This window comes from Hylaeus volcanicus, chromosome 6 (genome assembly GCF_026283585.1).
Source record: "Hylaeus volcanicus isolate JK05 chromosome 6, UHH_iyHylVolc1.0_haploid, whole genome shotgun sequence".
Lineage (NCBI taxonomy): Eukaryota > Metazoa > Arthropoda > Insecta > Hymenoptera > Colletidae > Hylaeus > Hylaeus volcanicus.
Window position 1 is genome coordinate 17,490,663 of NC_071981.1, and position 27,301 is coordinate 17,517,963.

General features: G+C 39.3%; 1 protein-coding gene across 4 annotated transcripts in view; it reads right to left on the bottom strand.

Annotated features, from left to right (window-relative positions):
• The window catches only part of LOC128878657 (pseudouridylate synthase RPUSD2-like), a 198,298-nt gene that overhangs the window by 146,170 nt on the left and 24,827 nt on the right, over positions 1–27,301 (bottom strand). Inside the window, exon 1 of one of the 4 annotated variants that reach the window (XM_054127019.1) lies at positions 13,946–14,738. The exons of the other annotated variants lie outside the window; for them this stretch is intronic. Within the exon in view, the coding sequence (XP_053982994.1) occupies positions 13,946–14,095 (150 nt within the window). The 5' untranslated portion in view covers positions 14,096–14,738. Of the gene's footprint in view, positions 1–13,945; positions 14,739–27,301 lie in introns of those variants that run through there. 4 annotated transcript variants of the gene reach the window in all.

Genomic DNA, 27,301 nt, shown 5'->3' on the forward strand with positions numbered 1-27,301 from the left:
TTTCTACTGTTTGATTTTCTGACATTTCAAGAACGTCTAGTGAAAAGGAAATGTTGAAATTCGAAATGTTTCTGAATTTACACGCGTATCGTTAAGGGAATATTGATACGTTCACTGTCTGGACTCATATAGCCGAGTATCCCACAGCATTACCGTGCGTCCCACGTATAGATCACGGACTATGAACATATTAATCATCGTGAAACAGTAGAGATTTCTACGAAAGGCTGACTATAAATCACACGTTGTAAGATTCAATTTTTTCCTCGGAGAATTTATTTCATCTTTGTTTGAAAGCTTGCTTACAGCCTGTCCCAGTTTTTAGGATCACCCTGTACGTTCCATGTCTTTCCCGATTTCCAGCGTTTCTGTGGAGGCCCTGCGTACGTGCACAGGATCATCATCGTGTGTATGCATGCCTGGGCTGACACAGGAACATAGTTAAACCGGGAGAAACTCAGCCTGGACGAGGAACTAACTTTACCCCGGGTCGTACCGATGAGCACGGGCATAACGTCAGTCGAAAGGGCAAGAGGGGTGGGGAACTAGGAACGAAGAGAAGAGAAGCAATGAGAAAGCGACGGGGAATGAGAGGAGAGAAGCCGGTAAGAGAAACGAGAAATAGACCAGGGTCTAAGTAAGCTTGATATGAGATTTTCTACCCAGACACTATCTTCGGGCTTGACGTTTGTTATTCTTGGACTCTGTTGGCGTTTCTTGACGGCTGAACGTCACTTGGAAAATTAATATTTTAGCATCCTCCGATGGACCATAACTTCAAGACGGATTTCTTACGTACGGACCCACCGTACGCATGGATAGAAATGTCGTGTCTTGATCGTGGGAAATTTTGAACGCTTTCGAAGAAGATCGTTATAATTTATGAGCAGGTTATTTGAGATTATGCGTTAATTTTTCAATGGGGGAATTGACAGAGGAATCTGAATATAAAAATCAATATGGAATTTGTCTTTTGATTTTTATGATGTTTTATGATATTATATTAGGTTCGCCAAAAAGTTCGTTCGATTTGTGGTGATGTTCGTCTATCTGCATTTCAGATGACTGCTAACTTGACGAGGACTTTTATAAATCCAGAATAACAAACGATCATAGAACAAAATGAACAATATGTTATAAAGTAAATATATTTCCTTGTCTAAGAATTGGTTGGCTAATCTAATCTAATATATAATTTTATAAGAACGATTTGGATTTGTTAAACTACATAGCAATTCAGTACTTTATTACTTTCGCCTGGAAAATAATTATTACTCGAAAGCGGGTACTGCTGGGAATAGACGAATCGTTTTAATCCACGTGCATCATTATATTAATTCCGGCAACCCTTGCACGGTTACTATAACGTTTTCTATTGTAATTGCGCTCCTCTTCAGTAAATCGCACAGTAATCTGCAACTACGTTATAAAGTAATTATAATCTACAACTGAGTTGTAGATTATTATGTAAATTACCGAAGGGAGTCGAAATTAATGCCGAGAACATTATAATAAATCTGTCAAGGCTTGCAGACACTATTATGATGATTAGACTGCGCGTCTGACATGATTATGGCGTATTGGAATATGAAAAACGTCTGCCAAATACATGCAGAAAATATAGACTTATGCAAAAGTAAAGTGTTAGTATTATTACATGATAAAAATGACAAATTCATTCAAAAAGTAAGAATGTCGCTCTCCACGCAAGAAAGATTATCGAATTCTGCCTATTTCCAACGATTAAAGATTTAAATACCCCGTTTAACTCTGGATATATTACCAATTCAAGTGTCACTCCGATATCGAGGAGTGATAACAAAAGGAGTTCATGGTTCTTATTGTCATTTATAACTTTATATATTGTATCTATCACTGATTAATGTGAATGTTTGTATAGTAAACAATTATAGTAAAACTTTTATTTTAAAATCTTCAGGTATCTTTTTCCAATATTTTGCATTCGTTGTGTATGCAATTCGTAATAATATATGCCATAAATATACGAAATTCTCAGTCTATAAATAACGAATAATAAAATAATAATAGAAATAACAATAATTGAAACTTAGGAATATTATTCTTTATAGCAGAATGCTACTTATCACGTCCAGACATAAAAGGTTCGAATGGAAAGATAAAACTGAAGCGAAGAAGGAAGACTCAAAGAGAAGATGGCGAGGCTTGCGTTCCTCGACCTTTCGCGTTGCAATGGTTACATTTCCCTGTGAAATCGAATGTTCCTAGAATGCGACGGGTCGCGCAGAGAGGGCACAAATGGCTCGCTCCTCTTTCACCTAAGCGAGGAAGTCGAGCTAAGTTCGTTCGCCATTGTGGATTGTCAGAGAACACGCTTTGAGACTGAAATACGCTCAGGCACGTATCTCCCAACGGCGCCACGTTCATTGGACGAATATTCCAAATTCGCTAATTGACTTTCCGAACTGCCATCACTAAACCCTGTCATTCATATTCCTTATCGCTCGAGTCGTTTAAAAATAAATTTCAACAATCTCTAGCTCTATTAGTCTCTGAATCTCTAATTCTGTACAAATTTATTCACCTCGTTAATCATATTTCTCAGCTATTAGAAAATACGTGGAGATAACAATGTTTAAATTGATGCTTCTGCCTGTCGATAATCGAAGCTGGAAATATGAACTTCCAGCAGACAAAATAATGACTTACGAATGATACAATTCGAATGATTCTCATCTGGTATGTAAATGTGAAGATTTTACGTTTAATAATTGAAAAAGTGTCTCATTTAAAGTAATCTATTCCTTCCATAAGCAAAGAATCTGAAATGCTAATAATACATTGCTACCAATTACTGGGTAATGTCCTGAATATCAAGTCCACTGAGTAAACATCAGTATGCATCGTACAAATGAGTCGTGACTTTTATGATGCTTGAATTGATGGCTAACGATAACAACTGTCGTCCAGAATTGAGAAAAATTAAAGTGCCACTCCGGTATCGATCTATCGAAAAATAGGTTACTTAATTTGCACAAATATTAGCTGTAATTATTATTAAAAAATACCAGGGTGTCTGTCGTTACATTATAAATGTATTTCATTCAATGTGTATCGACAGAGTATAACGTTCGCAGCTTCTAGTGACCCGAAATCCGTTGAAGTAGGCAGTCATACGCTTTCGGTATATAAATATATACATAGGTATAACCTCGGTTCTTTTGCCAACGGAGAAGACAGATCTGTCATCTGTCAACGACGTGGAGGTCTATGGATTGCATAAGACCCTCTCTGTCTCCCTCTATCACCAATTTTCTATATTTTCATCTCTTTCTCGTTTCGTTCGTCGCGTGGTCGTCCCGGAGATGAGCAAAATTTTACTCGAATAACAGACAACGAATAAAACCAACGTAAGCAATGTAATATAAAGAATACTAACGTTATTACTTCCGACTTCGTGCATCGTGTCTCGTTTCTATACGTTGACTTCGCATGCTGTAAAGGTCAAATTTTATTTTCATGAAATTGTTCAGATGATAAAATGATTCTTTTTTATAAAGATTAATATATTATGCCTAACAAGTACCCTTAAATTTCACCTTATCATTTTTAATTCATTTTTAACATAAAAACGTTATTGTGGTTTAAATCTAAAAGCTATGTATCTCGTGTCGCTGACGAAAAGCCATATAGTATTATTATTATTACATTACCGAATTAACGAACAACGAATAAATAGTTGTCTACATTTGATTCCTTATTCGAAATTTCTATCTAGACAAGAATTTCACCGATTATTGGGTCACCGTTCCACAATCGAGTTATCGTGCGAAGATAATTAAGCTACGTAAAATAACCACAGCCTCCCCCGTGGCTACGTTCACTCAAAGGGGATGAGAATGTTCACGCGCGACTAGCAGTGGTCGAGCATAGATCAAACGCTTTTGATCCGTGATACAAAGCAACTCTGGCGATGCGACAGAGGTCGCATTAATCGAGACGAATACATCACAATACTTTCCAGCACGTCGTTTTAATACTGCTTTAATCCGAAGAAAATAATTCTTAAAATTAAATAATATTTTCACATGTACGTATATCCCTACATTGTACATGAAAATTAAATAAAGTTTTATTCATTGTATACAGAGACTACATTTTACATTCTAAACGTCTCTGCAAATATTTTCACGAATACGTATGAAAATATCTGCAGAGATGTTTAATTTATGATTTACGTATAAAACGAATAAGACCGTTTAATTTCTACTTCGTGATCATAGTTCATAATTGCTTCGATCATCTTCTAACTTCTAGCTTCTAACTGTTTTCAACGATTCAAGATTGACATACCTGGTTTAATTTTGGATAAATCGCGATCGAGCGGAGGATATTTCTCTCCAATTATGTTAGACGAGCCGAGAAAAGAAGTATTTGGGTCAATTTCCAATAAATTTTTCGCGAAATTTCACGATGACTGTTCCAGACTACTTCAACGTCAAGTGTTTGAGCAAATTGCTGATAAATTTGCAGAGCAATTATTTTGCATAATTCGATGAGGTTATATCCATTTGATAAAATTAATTTAAATAACTGTAAGTATTGTACCAATTACACATATAAATAGAATGGTATATTTTTATAATATATTGTCCTTTTATATTGAATTATAAACTATACTTTCAAGTGGCCTCATTTAAGATTTTCCTCATTTTTCCGCCCTCTTCTTTCCCGCCTATGATTTATATTTCTACTCCAATTATGCACGCGCAAAAGCATTTGATATAAAGGATACCGATTGGATAAACTGTGATTTCTATAAGAGAAAGTTACTGAAAATTCCTCATAAATTACATCAGTAACAAAACGTAATTTCACCACGCTACAATTATATTTGAAAGGAAAAACCTGTTAGTCCGTTCACTTCACCTGCTTAATCCCGCGCACAACAATAAATTAAACAGGAGCAATGAAAATCGCAGATTAGATCGTGACAACTATTTAAATATACCCAGTCGCCCAGACGTTGCACACTTCCTACGGTTAATTTACGCACCACGACAAAGACAAACGTGGAATCGTTGACATTTTACGTGACAAGCTTCCCCGCAGGCGCATTTCTGATGCGTAGTCGTCGAATGCCAGCCTTATTTAATTGACTGAAATTTACAGCACGTCAGGAAAATTAAGTGTCTACAAGCGGCGATGCGCATTTTCTTATCCTGTCACTGCCCAAACCGAAAGACAATTATTCCAGTCTATAATTAAACATCCCATAGCGACAAACAATTTTAAGGTATTTTCGGTACACGAGTTAGTTGTGCAATGTTTAGTCCTGCGATATCGGTGAAGAAAAAGAATTTTATCTTTAGTTTGTTTTAAACTTTATGAAATAAGGAATAACGAAATGAATTATTCAAGTAGTATACGTGAAACACTGGCGTGGCATTCAAGCTTAAAGAAAGAAATACAGTCTTCCAAGACATTTTTACCAATGAAAGACTCTTCCACGGATTAACGAAGCGAAAGAACAGGAACAATGAGTTTCAAATATTAATAAGATTTAAATGTTCAGATATTAACGTCCATTCCATCAGGTTTCTACACTCCTTTTTTTGTCGAAGAATGTTGGAAGACTGCTTCGCAAAGTCAACTCGATAATTCTTCTCCATTTTTCCTATTTTCCATAAAAAAAGAACATGAATAATTGAAGGAAACTTCCCTTGGACATATGCAAAGGTAAAAGTCGAATCGCCAATGCACACCTGTTTGCTCGTAAACTGTCGTGTATATTTTCCGTATTTTCGCATATGCACGTACCGGGAAATCTTACACACACGTTCCGCTGTTCACAAATGCCAGCAGCGGCACGAACACAAGAGCTTGTATATCCAGCACGTAGCGACGGGGATGCCACCCGAATCAATACTATCGATACAAACCCGTAAATTATCATCTGGTATCGAGTAGAATCAAACATGTAGGTAGCAAATGGAATCGACACACGTTTCGTACGCCCACGAAAACGTCGAAACGTACGCTGCAGTAATTTCTATTATCCACAGGAATTTGGTTTCATTCGACTATTAACTTTCGTTTAATTTCATCGGAAGTATGTTAAGAATGAATGAAAACAGGGAAGTAAATTTTATAATATGTTATCGAACAAATTATCCAACATAATGGTCATGTTTCACATCGAATGTATCATATTTTGGCAATTTTTCACTCTAAATTCTACTATGCAAATACTAAAAATATTTCACACACGTGACCAGTGCGTATACAAGATACACGAACATTAAATTGAAACGTAGTACTTGAATAGTATTTCAATAGAGAGTCAAGTCATTCGAGTAGAATGATGAATGAAATATCCGACTCTCAAATAGTAAAAATCAAATTCGGCGAATATTTGAATCTGTCGATGCTCATTTGGAGGTGCAAATATGGTTGAATATCGCGATGCACGTGCCTGAGAGGGACTCGCGCGAAATCAAAGAGACTTCGATCGTCAAACGGGGATCCCACGACGCGACGAGCTCTGAACACTTTAAGGTTCCTGAAACTGGAACGAACTGCGGGAAATTAAGACTAGAAGCCGGGGTACTCCGGAATGTTTGCGCGCTGGGAAGAGCAAGCGTTGTAAGTTATTTAGTTCACCGTTAAAATAACGAGTACCAGTGTTATTTCAGGGCGTAATGAAGTCGAGAATGTTACGCGATCGAGAAAATAAATATTCGAATGCCATAACGGGCAGCTATTGGAATAATAGCCGCGAATTTGAATAGAGTTTCGAGGGAACTGAGAATATTGATCTTTCTACTCGTACTGTAAACCGAAGACTTATTGTGCTCCTTGACATGTAGTATTATGTTGTAGTTATTACGTGTTACGCATTCAACACAATTGAGAATAATAACGTTACTATTACGTTACACAGGGTGTATACTGGGGCTGGGATTATTCTAATATCCGGATAATGACGCCGTGAAATATTCGTAATCCGAATATCGGTTCAATTTACATAAGTGGATCTTTAGAAAGAGCGGTTTAATTCATACCTGCAGACTTATCCTTGATATTAAAAAAGAAAAGAAAAATTTTTGTATAATGTATATAAACCAGAACCGTACTTTTCCGTATTTTAATTCTTACTGTCTTTATTTATTATCACGTTCGACAGGCTGGCCTAGCGTAATGCTATAGACGATGTTCTGTACATTATGCTTCGCGAAAGCGATAAATATTGATTTCGTAGTACTACATCTGTACTTTTAAAGTACTGAATTATTCATAACACAAGGAGCAACAAACTGTGAGCCACGTACACATAATCTGCTCGTGCAATCGTTAATTGCAGTTTACTCGCATTGTATCGATCACTCGTATGTCCAGACTAACTATTCTCTACATCAAATCCATCAATGACTATTCACACTTTTGATTAAAAGCTTTACGAACACGGTTAGAGAAAATACGTGTGGATTGAAAATGAATTGAAACATTTCTTGTCTCATCAAGACATAACGTTTACGATTATATGGCAAAGTTTGGTGTTCCACTGAGAAAAAGGAACTATTTTGTTTTTTTTCTCTGCCAATGTAAAGTTTTCAAAAAATGTTTCATTCCAGAATTACATATTTCTGATACAGTGGCAAACATGAACGTTTTTTTTTCTAAAGGGTTTATACAAGATCACTTGTAATACGTTTAATTCTGAATACATTCGTTAAAAATTAATTACGTCTGCATTCTTGAAATATGAATAAATATGTATGCAATACCGCCCCCCACCCTATATAAAAAAATAAATAAATCCAAAAGAATACCTGAGAATTGAGACTTTAAACTAGAATATCCGCTTAAGTAATCTTTCGATATTGAACGACTAACAAAATTCAAGCAATATCAATATCCATATCTAGAACTTAATTTTCGAAATCGATATGTGACTTTAATGGCCTAATTTGCGAAAATTCCAGTTCGACCCGATTTCCCAGGGTGGAAGTCGACTCAGAGTGCGCGCGAAGGGCTCTTTGGCCCCGCTGGGATCGATACGATTTTCCCGCCGCTTTTTCCTCCTGTGAATTTCATGTTTCGCGAATTACGGTAATGCAGGATCGAGCGATGGAGGGCCGCCGTGGCGCGCAAAGCCGACTGAAAAGCGGCGAAACGATGGCAAAGTGATAGCAAAGTGCTCGTCAAATTATAGCTACGCGGTAGGCGAACGTTTACGACGCGGTTCGAGATGCCCTCGCCCAGACACCCCGAGCGATTCAAGTTTCCAGTAAGTGTCCGTCCTTTCCTCGGAGCTTTCTAGATTGTTCGTTTTAACGAGGCTGGGAGCAGGAACCAATCGATTGATCGTTCTTAAGAATTACAAGTCCACGCATTCGTTCTTAGCTTGCCAATTATTAATTTAATATTAAATATCCTCTAAAATACTCCTCGACTAAAAGCTTATAAGAATATCTTCGGTATTTCAAGATCTATTCCTAGGCAGGAGATACATCTCGGTACCTCTTTAGTCCTCCAAAAATTAAAAATTAAATATCACCTTAACTATTCACTGTTCACGCCTGTAACTCATATTAGCTTCGGTATTCCAAACTTTAGCACTCTGCAAAAGAACATTGAAGAATGCGAGATACACCTCGGGAACCCTTCAGGCTCTCAAAATTTTTAAACGCCATACTTCTATGTACCATCTCCACCTACAACTTAATATCAGTATCTTTAGCATTTCGAGCCCTGTTACTACACAGAAAGTGATTAAAAAGTGAAAAATGCAATTTGGAACCCAGCCTTTTACTATACAGGAACTTATGGACGCCTGCACACGTATCCCAAACACACACACGAGAGAAACTCTGCAAGTTATTCCGATCCATTTAAATTTCACCTCAACTGCGGAACCGAAAAAGATAACGACTTCAACGCGTTCGACTGTACTCGAAAAGAGTGCTCCTATCGCGATTCAATCGATCTTGCACCCCAGTTAAATTACTTTTACCAGGGAAAACCCCAAGCGGAATGTGTTCGCGAACCTCAACAAATATTTTGTTTAACAATATCGTTCGCCGTTGGCCCTTGTTGCGGTTGAAAGCACACGCACGCCTGGCATTACGCTTCGCAAACTGAAATATTAAGTCGAAACGAAAGCTCCTCTCGTACTCGTCGCGACGTGCCCGGATTTGTGTAATAACGTGAAAATTGAAAAGCTTGCGATAAACGCGGGAAAAGAGGATTTCCGTGAATACTTTGTCCCGTTCCCCCCTCTGTGAAAGCTGAGGAACAAACGAGCGGAACTTTCCTCGCCAGGCTGATAATTACCGACGAAGAAACGTACAAGGATTGTGCTCTGGCTGGAATAATTAAATTCTTCTCTTCCTCTAGCGACACCAGCAACAAGCATGTTTCAATGTTTTCCCTCAAAATTGTAAACACGTTTAAACGTTAGATTCGCCAAAAAATTCGTTCGGATTTTAACGCGTAAATGAAAAGAGATTTTTCTTAGACAAGGAAATATCTATAAACCTCAACGTCGCGACAGTCGCATAGATTCGCGTTCCATCATTAGCGAATGCAAACTGCAATATTCCTACGCGGTTTCCTTACACTGTTCATACGTTTACCTAATAATATTTCGACTATGCCGTGGAAATCGTGACACGTACAAACATGACGAATACCGCGCTAAGAATCGAGACACCGTATATTCAGCAAGTGTTCCTGCTTGCCATCAACGATTCAACGATTCAGCGATTCCGCGATTCTGCTCGACGGGAAACGATGACGCATTCGTCATTATCAAATATGAGAACAACCTCGATCCGCAGGTTTCACGGGCGAGGGAACAAGGATTTCAAATCAGTTGCAAGGTGAATTGATTTCTTACTGCATATGTGAAAGATGCACAGACATGGTTAGAAACTAGTGGCACCACTAATTTGCTTGCTCGCCGCGCGTTGAAACAATCATGACGACCATCCCCGTTCTACAAACCATTCTATGTTAGATAATCGTAAAGATGGCTCGGAAAAAGTTTTCATTGCACGATTAATCCAGACCTAACCATTATAATATCGATATTTACACCCCAACCTCATTTTACACCGACCGCAGTCGAGCCCTACAATCGAAGCGTTTCGGAACGTCGCGTTATACGATTACAGACTATTATCGCAGTCGAGATGGATATTGAGTCAGAAAAGAGGAACACGTCAGTCACGTTTGCCAACTTTCGCACATGTAGATCTACGTGACAGCGAACAAAAGTTTCGCCGTCGAAACGTCATGCGCCAAACGTTTAACGAACTTCATTATTTTTTCCGTTAACCGTGTTAACTATAACTATGTGGAACGCTTTATCGGGGTCGAAGCGAGGCCAAAGCACTAACTGCGTTACTGAGCCGACAAATTTGAATGCGAAGCATATATTCGCGACTGATAAGATTCGACGAGTTTCCATATTTGCCGCGGAAGAATGGTAGCTTATTTCTTACCGATAACGAGTTTCCGAACTCCTTTATGCATTAATAACTTATGACGGGGGACTCACTGAATATTAAATTTCGCATTTGCATCTAGAAACCGAAGACAGACATTCTTTCCTTGATATTGAATCTTTTCCAGCTAGTATTTTTTATTTGTGTACATTGTACTTCGTGCCAATTAATTAGATCCCTGTATATTTTAGCATTACATTTAGTCAAACTAACGATTGAAGATAAAATTAAAATTGAACGCAGAATTTACATTGTAATATCGCAGCTAAATTTAATAAAGAAATACTTTTAATAAATGGTGTAGATGTTAGTATCTGTTTTTTTTTTTTTTTTAATTGTGCTAGTTTGTAATTTTTAAAAAACTTTTGTGGCGTACTTGTCATGAAAAGTTGTTTTCCGTTTTATACTTTAAAAAAAATATTATTAATATTAATATATGCTTCAAGAAGAACATTTTCCGAATTTAAATTAACGATGGAATATCCGTTTACAATTATGATGGAACATTTCCCACGTTCTCCGTCAAATTATCGCGTTTAACTAGAGGAAAATGAAAACTAGATTTCTCGTCTCAAAATAAAAGACACCATAGCTTGAGCCTTCGCTGATAAGCACTAGAACATGCGAGACACGTGCCCCATGCGCACCTTCTGTCTCGTTCAAACCGCGTATATTATGTGGTATCGGAAGCGCAACTCACGTAACCACCTATGGAAACCATAAATTCGCGACAAAGAAATGTCTGGAAAAATCAATGAACACCGGAAGTAGTCCTGAAAAGGAACAATGGATAATGGTCTAGCCTGCAACGGAGTGGAATTCACTATAAATCACAGTTGAACTTACAATTAGAGTTACTTGATCTTCTATACAATACTCCATTGCAATATAACATATATAATATAATTGCACTATAATAATTTAAGCTATAAAATACTATAAGCCTTCTTATTGAGTTGAATTTTTCTATATTATTTTATCATCGACCTCAATAACAATAAAAAGTGAAAAGTATTAAAATTTTCTACTCAAGCTACTTTGATAATCATGTCTACAATCGTCACCCTCTGTAATCGACATCAATTTGGAACAAAATAAATCATTTACAGTAATATATCAAATCAACTTTGCAAATACAATTTTATCGACCACGAAATTGTTTCTAATTTCATTTTCCGTTTCGAATATTGCTTTGGACTGGGGTGTGAAATTTGGTCGCCTTAATTGTTAATAATACAAATTTTCCCAGTACCACGAGTGGTTGACCCACGAATGGTCAGACCGCACTCGATTTGACAGGCAGTCCGTTTAAATAAACAGCGAAGCCACGTGCCAACCGAGTTACACACAACCAATCATAAATGCATTACCGCCTACGCTGCAGAATATTAAAAATTATTATTGCAACTTCGACCACTCAAAGTTTGAAAAATAAAAGCTCCACTACGCGATTGTCAATTAATGGAATCATTGATGTCAACTGGACGTAGGAGTCAATATATAAGTCAATAGAAAGCTCAATAGAGCATCGTTTGAGATTTATTAAACAGAGCAACGATTGATATCAAATATGGAAACTGCGCACAACAGCTAACAGTAAAACCAGAGCTAAGGAAAATAGGTATTATTCAAAGCTCACTTCAAGTTTATAGACATCGGGTAAACATTTATAATTGGTTATGTAATTCGTGCTGGTTGTTATTCGAGTATCTGTTTGATAATGTTGACGACTTATTTTTGTAATAAAACAAGAATTGCTTTAATAAACCTCTTTACTAAAAACAAGTTTTTAATCTACGTTCATGAAACATTTCTTTTTATTCGTTTTTTATTGGCAGCTTTTTAAAGCTGATTTTCAGACCGTTTTATGAGTCGCCAGGTTCCATAAAGTTACACGTAGCTATTAAAAAAAAAAAAAAAACGACTGGAATAACACACAAACTCTAGCCGATAGATTCGCATTTATTTGACTTCTGCATCCTTGAAAATACCCGGAGCTACTATGCGCAATACAAGCACGATTACCAAGAGCTAACAGGACGATGTAACTGCAACGCAAACAAGGAATCTGCCAGGAGCTCAGAGGCCGATGAAATTTCTCGCAATATGAAAAATTGCATAATATTTCTTACGTTAGCATTTTTAATTTTATACCGATACAGCAATATGTTGGGCACAGATTATATTAGAAAACTGAAACTATATAAACAAACAGAGCTGTATATATATTTTCTTTATTTTTCTATATTAGGGATATACTGTATTCATTATAAGTGGTTTAACTTTATATAAAATGTCTACAAAATTTGATGTATTCTACGTTTACTTCAGATTTGTAAAAATGGCTCAAAGCTAGCATCGAAACATAATAAATAATGAAATTTAGTAATGTTCGCTGACATTGAAATGTCAATTTTGAGAAGTTAGTAATTTCGAGAGTTGGTAAGCAAAAAGGCTTTGAAGAAATTTAGTCAGACAAGGACGAGCAAATTCCTCGAATACGTATTTTGCAATTTCTGCTTCCTGAGTCAAAGATACGTCCTTCGAAGCGGATGCAAATTTCAAGCTAATTCAAATATTATGTATAAAGGGATATGTGCGCTGAAAGAGTCATGCAACAGAATGGAATTAATTTGCATAACACGGTGGCGTCAGAACGGCCGTGCAAATAATGGTAAGAAAATTAATTTCATAAGCGACATTGTGTTTTATCCTGTTCGGAGCAAACTGAATGGGAAGTTCGCGTCGAATTAGAGGAAAACCGTAAGCATGATTAATGAAAATCCTATTGTGTCTACTTGTGGAATATTCAAACATATTCGATGCATCCTTTGATACTTGACCCTGCAATAATCTTTGTACTCAATTTTGACTTTAATAAATGTTCTTTACATTTTCCTCAAGATAAGAGATAAAATAACGCGATCTTATCTACTAGTGACACAGACCTCACTGTCAATCACTTCAAATCGCTACATTATCCTAATTGAAGAACGAAAAGTTAACACTGCGTCTGTAATCCAGTAATGGATCAAACTTCTAAATAAACTAGCTCTGTCCAAGCCAAACAATGAAGAAAATGTTATTCTTCATTCTGGAACTCACCGTTTTTTTTTTTGTTTTTTTTTTAACGAAAATAAGACAATAATATTATCTCACCCATTAAACGTACAAATCTCTGTACTAACCTACTAACCACATCAATGATAAGTCCACTCGATGAACCTTCCAAGCCTCGCTATTAATCGCATCCCTCGCTTATCTCGATTAAAAAACCTAAAAGATTACACCAGGTCGCCAAAGTACTCGAACCACCCCTGATCGAAAAATTCCATCGTGGGCACAACTTCTCGTCAACGATAACCCCACGTACCCCTACATGGAGAGGATTGATGATCCCCCGTCGGGCAGTGTAACGGGTCGATAATCGAAAGAGAGGGTGAACAGGCTCCTACCTTTCGTGGTTCGGGGGCGTAGATCCCTGGCAACGGTGCCAGCAGGTGCAAACCGGGATTCGGGATCCCGGAAGCGGGATGTCCAGGCGGTATCGGCAGCGGCACCAGCTTCAGGCCCCAGGGTAGGTACCAGGGCGCAGTGTGGTGCATGATCGCGGCACGATCGTGAATAATTCCACTGTACGCCGGGAACAACGCGCCAGGATGCGTTCACGGAACAGTCGAGCAGCTCACTTGGTCACCGTGGAGAACTCTCGTCGACGGCGAAGCTCGACCCGATTCAGATAAAAAAACAACCGCAATCAAGTGTGCGAAGACGATCGAGACGAACGTAAGAGAGGGTTTACGGGATCACCTTGGCATCTTCCGTGAAACGGGATCACGAATTGCCGATTTTCACCGCGATCGAAATCGATTTCTCACCCCCTCGTTTAAGGCGGAATCCTTGATCACACGCGCGCCGAGCAATCCAGGGTGCGCACTGTCGTCATCGTTGAACTAGCTTCCTTTGGCGATGGTCCGGGTTACGTTCCCTTTCGTTACGCGGTTTTTGGTATCAAGATAACCGCGGGATCAGACGTTGAATGAAAACTGTACCGAGAACACACGAGACGCTCGACGTGAGCGCGCGGCAACGACTGATCGCCGATAGAGCGTCGACGCGCGAGCACATGGCCGCGGATACCCCCACCGTTCGCGGCGCGAACGGGCTGCTTCTAGGCCGCCAGACGCGAGCCGAGCACCGCGAACCCCCGCGAGCACCGCCACCCTCTTTTCACTGATCCCCGGCACAGCCGTTTAATACGTTTGACCTTACCCCCAGCCCCCGACCCCCACCAGGAGTACTCCTTTCTTTCCTGATCCGTTGTTTTCTTTGCGTCCTGCGCATCTTTCGCCGGCTCGCCCACGCGTTTGCCGCTCTCGCATAGCGCACTGACGTTCCAACCGGGTTTTCAGGTGTTCTATAGCTATTTTGTACGATTTTAGATCTTTGTGTTTTTTGTTGTAGAAAATTTCAAATATGAAAATTGCACGGTAAAATGGGGGTCATGTTTCAGCGAGAAGGAATTTTTGTTAGCTTCGTCATTTAACGAGATATGATGGTCAAGTTTCGTTTTTCAAATGGAACTATATATATTTTTTTTTTTTTATACCATGAGATAGTACTTTTCAAGACGAATTCATTAAGCTTTAATGTATTTACCCGATTTTTATTAGTTTTCAAGCTTATAACGCTTCAAAGTTTGCTAATTTTCAAGGAGAAAACTCGGTTCGGTCCCATTGATGCAGTAAGCACCATGCGGTTCTTGAAATCGATACGGAGGAAAATGGGAAGAATCCCAATATTTTGGGCCTAAAACCCCTAGCGAGACCCTCCGTATCGATTTCAAGAACCGCATGGTGCTTACTGCATCAATGGGACCGAACCGAATTTTCTCCTTAAATACATTAAATGCATTAAAGATATATTTTATCATTATGCATCTAGCCTTATACGTCTTCGATACTCCTTGTGAAATATTGCGAATAATACATTATTCTATGCATATTGTTGTCAGGAGAACCTTGAAATTCTATAGGAGACAGGATCCGAGAATAAAACATTCATAAATATCATTCTTCGTCGTCAGATCTTTATATATTTTTATACTTGGAAAAGGAATGTTATTCCAAGGTAAAACGACTCGGTAGTCGGTGTGATGTGAAAATTAAAACAGTTTTACAAAAATGGTGTTCAAAATCTAGCAGAGATATGGAGCAACTCAATATATTGAGGAGGAATGCAAGTAAATTTTTATGAAAAAAATCACAACGTTGAATCGATAAAATTTCTTTAGTCTTAATTTCTTTAGTCTTTAGTCACTTTTCACTCAAAATCTCGATTGTTACAAGCCCTAAAATCTGGTACGTGTCGTTTGGAATTACGGTGACAGCATTCCGTTCCTTGCCTTAGAGTAGCGTCGGAGGAAGAACTTCGAGATGATCGATTGAAAAGACATCGAGGAGCATCGATTAAAACCGCGATCCGTTACTCCATCGAAATTGCATTTCACACGAGACTCCCTTAAAACTTTCCAGCCCCGAACCCCGCGGATTTTGCCGGATAAATTATTTCTCGGATTAAATAACCGCGCGCGAGCTCGCCCGATCGAGGAATCGTCGACGATTAAATTACACGGCAATTTCATCGACTCGTTAGAAACTCGGTTACGGATTCGCGCAAATTATTTACATTCTCATTAAATATAATTGCCGTCGGACGGGTTGCAATCTAAAATTGGACACACACCGGGGGGAGCTAACTGTATCTAACTTCGCAGCCGTTGGATACTCGTAGACTATTCAAACGAGATCCCATATTACGACGGTCCTCCCCTAACGAATCATATATTTATCGGCGTAGACTCGCCTGATTCGACAACTCCGCAAACGAGCTCAGTTAAAATGCCATCAATGAAAAAGTGAGTTATGCGATTCGACCACAAGAAAAAAAAAAAAAATTAAACTATATAACTATTGTATTAATGGAATTGTAATATTAAGTTTGCTGTAGTAAAACAGATGCCGGGTTACTTGAGATATAGTACGTATATAGTGGCAAATTTAATGATAACAGTGGCGTGGGAAAGTTTCCGCATAGTTATTACAGAGCTTTGTTGCTTTGACTGCAAATTCATCGAGTGGAGGTAAATCCACGGCGGAAAGTCGGCGGAACTTATCCGCCGTATGGTCACCTCCGCTCCCAGCAATAGCAAGTGCAATGATCAGCAAGTGTAATGACGCCGCATTAATATTAATATTCGACATTTGTTTCTGAGCAAACGCACGTTTGTTCATCGATATTTGCTTTAACATACGGCACAGCGTGCACCTGCTGTTTGCCGATGCCTCTCATTTCTGCACGATTTTAATAGCGTCGAAAATCCATTTCGGTAGCGTCTGTTTAAAATCCGCGCGCTCAACAACGTTGCGAAAATCGGCATTTATTAACATTATCAATATAGAATTCGAAATCTGTGCGTTCGCGATTTTCCTATAATTCCTACTATTTTCGTTCGATCTAAATGAAATTTTTGATGGTTTACCTTTACATTCCCACGGAGGAATTTAATACGAATAGGTAAAATTACGAGCAATCATCCTCGAATTTATCAAAGTTCCTCCATGGAAAACAAGAGAGGGATCGTTAGAGCCTCAAACGAACAGACTATTTCGCAAGGTGACCAGAAGTCTGAGACGAATCTTGCGAAACGGTCCACGTGTTATTATCCCTGGTCTCTCCCCCCAAGTCGTGCACGTTGAAACTTATTCGAAAGTTTCGACGTTTCATGGAGACAAAAAAAAACATAAATTCCCCGGGCGTCCCTTTCGACCGATAGGATTTCGTCTGAAATGGAAGGCTTCTCTACCCTGCTTTGTATGCGATACGTATCACGTTCGCAGGGATTGATTGCTACCGGGGGTTGGTTGTTCATTCAGCGAAGCAGTAAAATAGCAACTCAACGGGGTTGGGGTTTATTTTTCTGTTATTGTTCCAAACTCTGCCATTCTCTCAGTCGTTTCGCGTTGACAAAAGGCATCGGTTGAAACATGACAAATAAGATAACAATTTATTCTCCACATCGTAAACTTAGTGTGTTCCAAGATAATGTAATTTGAGGTTAGTTTAGAAACAAAATAGCTGTTGACAAATATGTACTCTTTCCGAAGGTACAAAGTAAAAAGATGAGATTATTTACTATTCTAAGAACAATTAATTATTCATCTATTATACAATATTATACAATACTAGGCTCTCTATTACTCACAGAAGATACAAAAGAAACCATTTAAAAAACGATAGAATTTTTCCGTAGAGTGTCATTTAAACCGTCACGGCGACTTCTTGGAGGGAATGTTTCCATTAAGCGATGTATCGAACCGTCCGCGAAAGGGGGCGTTCTCGATTGGACGCGCGATTTCACGCGCGCGTTATTCCATATCGGACACGATGTTACGCCGCGTTACGTCGCATGTACGTAACAGCAGAAACTCGCGTGACGAGTCTCGCGTCAACGACTGGGAAATCTCACGTGTCGATGCCACTAATCGATACCATACACTGCAGCTGTCACGATACCATCGATCCCTGAATAATCACACTCGGAACGATGATGTCGCGAATCATGATCGTAATTACAAGCCGCTTTCAAAGTCGTCTTTGGGAATTAATTACAAGGAACCGAATGGAAATCCAGACCTTTCATTTGACGCAATTGTTTATACGTATGCCAAAGATCGAACAAATATTTTTAGTTACATACATATGTATGTTGAAAATGACCTGCGCGGGATTGATGGAAGGGCCATTTTTAAGCAGTTCTGAAACTGGTTGCATACGATGGTTTCCCTAAATAGTTTACTTCACTCCAATTTCGAGCAAGTGCACACTCTTGTTAATCAACGCTCGTTAGCTGTCCACTTAATGAGTTACACCGAAGAGCATTAGCGTACTCGGAATTTATGAAACGTTAAGGTAGACTTATCTGATCATCGTCAGTTTATCGATTCGAGGGTGCATATGCATGGGGTACATGGCTTGCCACGAACGAAAAGTTTCTTGCACAATTAACGTTGCGATTCGTTATAACGAGACATGATCAAGTGCACCCGTACCTGGTGAAAATTCAAAATCGATTTTCTCGTAAACAAAGCTTCGCATGAAAAATTTTTATTCCATATTTTCGATTTATTTTTTCATGTAGAATCACCCCCTTCTCGCTTATACCACCAGTTACCGAACAACCTGTATAATATATTCATTGACGGGCAAAGGGTGTCGCGCTCCAGGCTATTTGCTCCCTTCTGATATTTGTAAGCTGCAAAGGAGGAAGATGCCATTCGATTACGACCAGAGGGATGAGTACAGGGGGATTGAGTGATCGCTGTAATGGATACCCTGAAATTAATGACTCGATTCTGCGGACCAAAATTATCCTCGCGATAAACGATTCGCCCAATCGTTTCCGTCTCAATTCGAGGCTCGACGCGCTCGTCGAGTGCCTTTTGCGCGAAAATGGAAAACCGTGATGAATAGGAGATACAGCTGCAATTTGAGAATTTGCGAGGCTTTTACCCACCGAATTTTTCCTCACTTTTTCCACCCTTGATCGTGACGCTCCGAACGACTGATTTTTAACTGAGAGTGTCTCCTCTTCTGAAGCATGAACTATTGTACAATATATTTTGAATACTTTGTAAAGTATCGTAGAAACGATTTTGAGTCTTAGCTTTAAGTTTGGTTTGTATTTAGAACAGATTAGAAGTGAAAATTTTAACCTTTTGTTTATTATTATAGCATATGATACAGTTACAACTAAGTTTCAGAACAGTTATCATTTTGTAAATTAAGAATCAATATTAGACACTCTCGAAAGAAACATTCTAGCTAGACTCGGACACTTACTTTCGACTTATTTTCAGGATACCTACAAATATGGCAATCGAATGTACCTTGCTAATCTTATTGAGGACTGTGGTGACCCTTTCTCACCCAAAATACTAAGACGGCGTACCAAAAATTTTAATTGAGTTTGAACGTCATGTAACAAATTTTAAATAAATAGACAAAAGCTGTCGCGTTCACCTTCGACCCAAGTCGATCCATCAACGCAGGAATGTCCAATTGTCCACCCAATCGTCGTTATGGTCGCGAGCAAGACAATAAAGCGTCGAGAGAACTCGACGATCAGAGATCGGTGCACGAGAAGACGAGAACAGAAGAAACCCGATTCTGAGAAGGCAGCTGTCGCCGATTTGTCATTCGACGCGCATAGCTCAACGGATAATTTATAGCGGGTAGTCTGAAGTGGATGGTATAATGGGTGCTATGATCTGCGATCGCGACTGGTGACTGGTGCACAATGACATGATGACCAGGAATCTCTTATGTGCACGTAAAACCAACGACGATGCACCGATGTTTCACTTCCACGTACCATTTCGGACGGACTTACGTAACCGAGACCAAACCCTGCCTCGTGATCGTTGTTTACCGCCTCGTTTCATGCGGGGAGAAGCATCTAACTTTACGACCTTAAATAACTTTTAAATCAATTGTTGTACCTACACAAATTTCTTCGCACAGAACCAGCATCGTTTCGAGGGGAAGGATTATTTATTCAGATCATTGTAAATATTAACTTTAGGCCTGGTATACCCCAATATTTTTTTATTCACAAATCGATTCCTTATCGAGCTGTGAAATAAAATTTTGGCATCCTATTCGCCCTCGAAACGATGGAACTATTGTATGAAGCAATGTTGTGTACAATAATTCGTTTGAAAGTTATTTAGGCTGACAAAGTTAAATGCCTCACCCTGCACAATTGACCGTCTTATTCTGTCGATCAACGAAATACGTGTAATTTTATTATTAAAGAAAAAATAACATTCTGGCTATAAAATGAATCACGTAATCGAAATCACGATTGGTAGCGAAAATTTATGAATGAACTCATTACGTTGCATTCGTTATGTTTACGTAAGGAAAATTTCACGCACTTTCCCTGTTCGATGAACTCGCGAAAACGGAAGTTACGAAAGCGAAGATCGTTACGAAATGTCCAAATTCCTATGTCTAGGTTTGACAATGATTCCAATCAATTTTGGACCAGCGATGGACGGTTTGTTCCTAGTACTATTCATATCCTTAAGTATTTTAATAATTAATGCATTGATCAAGTATCTGAATAAATGAAACTCTTTAACCCTTTATTACATGAATTCTAAAATCTTCAAAAAAAGACATTAATTCTTGTTTAATTATTTCGGATACTTAAGTACTCAAAGTTTACTTGTAGTATTTCAATACCAACGAGGTAATCGATTACTTATTCAAATACTTTCAACCTTAGCGAATCTTTGATTTGCCTCGTAGCGACAACTATTCGCAATGAAATACGATCGTAGACGTCGAGGTAAGCGTTCATTCTGGTCTTAAAATCGCGTAGGCGAAGGCGCGCGTACAATGTTCACGCGGGAATGGTAATTAGGGTAAAATGCCAAAAACGCTGAGCCACCAGGATCATTCATCAGAGGCGGCTGAATTATTGGTGGATATCGCGAACGTCAAAATAAGTGATTAGACGAGACCCATTATAAATCACGGTTAGGATCATCTATATCTTTCCGTGCAGGTAATCGTGCTAAATATACAATTGTAGCACGATCTGCGTGAAAGTCCAAGCAAATTTAATAACTGACAAGTTGATCTCGTGGCTGCAAAAGAACGAAGGGAAGTTGAATCTGAATCTAGGCACCTGGAAATATTCCTTCATGCAATTTGTCTATCTTACGTTATATTTACATTTCTATTCCATTTATATACGCTTTATAAAATTGACTCGACATTGGTGAAAAAAAGAATACTCCCTTAAGTGTATACTTATAATATTATGTTACACCACTAAATGTTGTATTTCCACAATTTTATTTTCATTAATTTTTACCAATTTTTCAAGCTCTTTCCCTCACTGTGCGTGGGCGCAAGTAACGGAAGCTACGATCTCTAACGACGGAGACAATTTACGAGGCGGAGAAGATCAGCGTAACAAGGTTGACTTTCTTTGATGTGTCGCTTGTGTTCGTTTTGCCCACGCGCTTTGCTTACAAGACAGCAACTTGCTCGAGGGAGTTCCCCATGTGTAAAAGTTTCCACGTAAAAATAACGCGACCATGTTGGAGCCAGATGCTCTTCAAGCCATGACCTATCCTCATGCGAAGATTCTCTCTTCCTTGTTCGACCAGTCACTCCGCGTTTGTGGGATCATTGACTGCGGAAATTATGCGCCTTGCTCGACAGTCCCTTCCCCCTTTCAGTCTGTGTTTACACCTAACTTTCTTTGTTGGATACTGTGGTTCCATTCCTAGTGGCCATTCGAGCAAGAATGTAAAGCGAATGCCTCACGGATTGCTTCCTTTCGGAGATTTAGCCTTGGAGTATGGGAAAGAAAGCACATCAATCCAATAAAAATCGTTTTCTAACTTATGGTCTCTTTCTAAATAGGACGATAGTTAAAGTGTCAGTATTTAAACCTAGTTCTGTTCTAAAATTCCTCATTCAAATGATATCCTCATTTTGCAAGCCCAAAAATATTAAATTATCACGCATCTAAGTCGAAAATATAATTTTTAACAAGCATACGGCTAATTCTAATTTTTCCCAGTTCGACTCATTACGCGTTTCGTTTGGCTTTTTTAATTAATACGAGCTAAATCGTCAGAAGGAAACGGGATCGTTAAAATTTTTAATTAAAATTAAAATTCCAGGAGAGTCTCGAATGCGATTTTACTTAATAACGTTCGATTGTTCGTCCTCTGGCGATAGGGGATGAAAACGAAGTGCGGCAAAACGGGAGTCAGCGGTAAAAATAACAACGAGTCGTTAAACCAGACCTGCTCCAAATCGAAACGAAGAAAATATTATCGAACGATGTTTCAATTTCTGTGTAAGTATTATCCTGTTTTTCTCGATCTCCTTGCTGTGCATAAATTTTTAAAAGTGGAGGAAATGCTTGAAAAACTGATCAGTATCTGAAGATCAAATTTTATATGATCCGAAAAATTTGCAAAATTTAAGTTCCCCATTTGTCCAAAAAATACCTTCAATGATAATACTCATTCAGAGTGCGCAATCGCTCCGATGACTTCCAGTAAACCTTGTCGACAATTTTTCGCAGCTGGGATATCGAAAAACGGATTACCTCGAATCCTACTTTTAGTACTTTTGAAAATAGACTATGTCGACTTTGCCACTTGGTAAAATTTTTTACTCTTCGTCATCCCTCAACATCAGTCCGTCAACTTGAACGTCCCGTTCACAATGTTTTGTTTGTCCAAGAAAAAAAAGTTTTATACCTATACAATATTTGAGTGAAGAATCGACAGCGATGGTGATGACGAAAGTCTATCTGATAGGATTCCTTTTATAAATATCGAGCGCCAAATTCTTGCAAATCTTCAAATCAATTAAAATAAAATATTTCGCATATTTATTGAAAACAATAACAACCTAATGATAAACATGTATATAAAGGTGACGTTCGATGATGGTTACAATATTTATAAATATGTGTGCAATACTCCACAAAAAGAATTTCTTATAGATAAAAAAAAAAAATAATCCAAAGGGATACCTAACAATCGGCGCTTCAGTCTAGAACACCCCCTCAAGGGACCTGGGATATCAGAAGAAATTGAATTTCCTGCAAACCCGTAAAGCTTGTTCCAACAATCAAACGATAACCAGCGTGCTCGCAACGATTGCGATTTCCAGGAGCGTGTGCAGAAAGACTGTGGTTAGGAATTCAATGCTCTGCATTGCAGTAAAGGGACACACCACCCAGACCAGCTCGCCACGCATAAGCTTAGCCCCGCTTTGGCTCGCCGCAACGTATTTCAGTCCGCGTGTAGCCGTCCACCATTTTTCATCGTTCGCAGAACCCCGGCTGGATTTCGCGAAATCCCGCAACGGCGCATAATGATAGCCTTCGCCGACGACAACGACGAATTTCGCTTGTGAAAAATCCGATTCCTGAGTGGCGACTTCCTCGACTTAAATAGCCCGGCCGAGGAAAATTGTTGGGTCGCGCGAGAGCCCTCTGGCGTCCAAGGCGCGAAAAGTCCATCGAACGATTAACGATCCGGTTGTTTGCAATTTTTGAAAATAATCTTTTTCATCTCAATTGGGTTATTAACATTTTGCCGCACGCGGGGCTCTCCGAGCCTGTTATTATTCGAAGGCGTTCTATGCTTGGCGATATTTTCAAAAGAGAAATTGATTTCGTTGGTGACGAACGGAGGTGGTAGAGACAGAAAGGGATTGGTATGAAAATAAAATTTGCTATATTTGGAAGCGGGCTATCCATAGAGTCTGTATTTATTGAGATGGAACGAGGTAGATCCAGAAAGGGAGTGGAGCAAAAATAAAATTTGCTAGGTTTCGACGAGGGTTATTCATAGAGCTTCTATTTATCGAGGTGCAAAGAATATACGGAAATGAAAACGGTGGGCATTTAATTGGGAAAGGCGTTGTGTTGGGTGGTTAACGTGAGCAGGTGGTGGTGGATACTTGCCGTTTTAAATGTTGGCATAATTTGCCAAAGGTAATCGTGGATACAATATTGTAATAATTATTTGTTTCATATGAATACTTTCTGGAGATATTAGCAACCTCTAGAAATAAATCTTTAGTATTTTTCTCTAGGTGAACAGGTCTCTGTCTGGCTCTCCAAGACGTCTAAAAGGCATCGAGGCGCGATCATTGACCGTGCCGAATTATCCACGGCAGCGAACTCCGCTTGGTTCGCTTTTCTCGCCTCTCCGTAACTCTCCGCGTATTTTCACGTGTGACCGTCATGTGTTCCATTTGCGGGAGTCTGACCGTTGCAATCGGCAAGGGAGACAAATGTGACTGGGCAGAAATTGACCGTGGCATTCTAAAGTCGAACAGTAAGGAGACAGATGTGGCAAAAATACTATACAGGCTACTTAAAAATACGAGCATTGTAGTATTGTAGTACGTATACGCGAGAAGTATCACAAACCCTGTCAAAGCAACTCTTTCAAAAACATCCAAACGTTCGATTTCCTGTTACCTGACAATGAGTTTCCGTAATCGTCAATCAAGTACGAGAGTGTTTCGCTGAATACAATTAGTTAATACCCACGGAACGAGGCTCGACATTTTTCTCGCGCGCTTACTATTGTTACGCGACTTAAATTCTCGTCGCGGCGTAACCAAGCGTCGTAGGTCCGCGGTTCCTGCACTTAAAACGCTTGCATCGAGCCCCTTTTTCATTTGCCAACGTAACAACTAGATTTTAAGAAGCCTGTAGCGAGTATGTCCGTGCCAGAGTCGAGTTATTCGCATAACCGTCCTCTGACGACAGCCTCTCTCTTCTTCGGTTCCTTCTTGCAGGCAGAAGCGGCTTCGTCAGAGCCCTTGTGCTCAGAGAGATAAATAAGGAGACGAAGGATATTCGTGGATACACGCAAGGATGACAAGATTACGGGTCAGGATTGCGGATATTCCATCGTGGCTCAACGTCTCGCCCGCCTTCGCTGTGGTAATATTCGGATCCTGGTGATCTCCAGCAGAGCTTTGATGTTTTGCAAGGGAAATTAAAGGTCTTTTTGCTGGTCGTATTGGACCTGCACCGCTACAGCACGCTTCCGCGTTTACCAGTTTCGCGTTGCGAACATTCAAGCCCCGCATATTGGCTTCTGGCCGCTTCAAAGTGATATTTAGTTGTAACTGAATTTGACGGGTAGCGGTGGGAATTTGTTTCGGTAACCGAATGGAAGGTATTCAATGGTTGGTGAAACAATGCGTATCCTGAGCACATGGACCGAATTTAGTTACAGAGATAATGTATCGAATAGTGTATCAAATCAATTCAGTCGAAGTTAATTCAGCTTGCAGGAATTCTTTCATGAATACGACATTTACTGTTCATTCCACGTCTCAGTCTTGATTCAGGTGCTATTCGTGGGTGGTTCGAATGAATAGTGTGCTTGATATTGAAACGTCAGAAGGAAGGGTGAAGATTGAAAGAATAATTTCATGTTCGTGCTGCTGAAAGGTACAATAGTAGGATGCTTTCACCGAACAATATTCTGGTTACTAAATTACGTTGTTCCTTTTGAGTTACGTCTAAATACTAACTAACTAAGTTGTTCGAGCTGTTCTAAGTTAGTGAAATTGAGAAATTTACAAAAATAGAGTTAATCATCTACTTCACTCAATCCTTAAAGAACGTGTTATTCATGTTCTGCGAGGCATCCTAGCCTTCGTGTCTTCTACGAAACTTCCTAAACCTTACCCTTATCCTATCACCCATTATCCTACTTTCCAAATCCTTAAAACCCATTATACAATGTATACCAATCGATAATCTTAACTTTAAACAGACATGTATAGTGCTCATCAAAATTAGCAAAAAAAAAGGTCTTAGCGGACATTGATCTAGAAAAAAGTTCAACTTTGCATTTTCAGTGAAAAAATTAAGTTCTTTAACACAGAAACTTTTTTACCTTTCTCCAATTTTACCAACCTTCAGTTCTCTCCTAAAATGAAGCAATACACGTATCGACCAAACCAACAACCAATGGAGGATCGTGCAATCCCAAGAACCGCGCAACGGAAGAATAAGACGCTACCAAACTTCGCATAGTAAGATAAATCGCGAGGAACCGCAGAGGATATATCACCCAGTTGTCGCATGCTCCAAATCGCGCAATATCTCGGGTCCGAATCATCACCGAAATATCCCAGAAGCCTGTAAGCGCCGCCATCGAGACAATGTCGTCCCAACCCCTGGAATCGATGTCCGTCAGGTTGATAAATCGGAAACTCGACAAAATGAACGGATTCTCACTTCGAGACCATCCACGGAGTTTCAACTTATTTTTCTTCATTTTCAGCAAGGGAGCCTTAAACTTCAGAGTATCCACTTCGATTCTAGGTTTTTGCAACGAGGCTACAATTTTTTTTCGCCGAGTTATCGAGATTTTAATCGAACATTGCATTTTGATTATTTGAGGCGAAAGGTGATTGACGAGGTTGTGTAATCTGTGTACGTGTGTAGTTGTGTGGAATCTACATACATGAAATATGGATCGAGTATTCTGACAAGTCAACGTTATGAATGTGTTATTCGGAATAAAATTTACCCAAGTCTGCTACAAAATGACCCTTCGATTTTTTCGGAGTATAGGATTAATTATTTGGATGGAGCATTATGTGTCCAAGACGGTTGTAGATTGTAGACCATAGGATCATTGTTTCTCCCCACCCTCAATTTTTAGTTTAATTCAAACAAATGTCGAGAAAGTTCTTAGAATCAAATTTTCCTAAATCCGCGACAAAGTGATCCTTCAAGTTTTTCGCAGAATATAGATTGATTATTTGGACGACACACTATGTGTCCTAGAAAGCTACAGCTTTTTACCATAAGAACATTATCTTCTGCCACTCTCAGAGACGATGCCCATTGGCGTGATAAATCGAAAACTCGACGGAAGGAGTCGAGTCCCTCTCGTCATACATGATTTACCTCGTGAAAAATGAACGTGCCAAGGTGGGAATCGTATTCGCCGCCGGTTAACGCGGCAGAAACTGAAACGGACTGGGGTAATTCAATGCGCGTCCGTCGTGTTTCTGCGAAACTTTCTTGCTGGAAACACTCGGGGGATCCCCGTCCGTGAAACGTATTCGAAAGTCCACGGTAACAGAAGAAACTTCGATCGAATCCGTGTCAACGCGCGTCACCCTTTCACCCTTGCGAGAAATAACCAGCCTCACTCGCAAAGGAA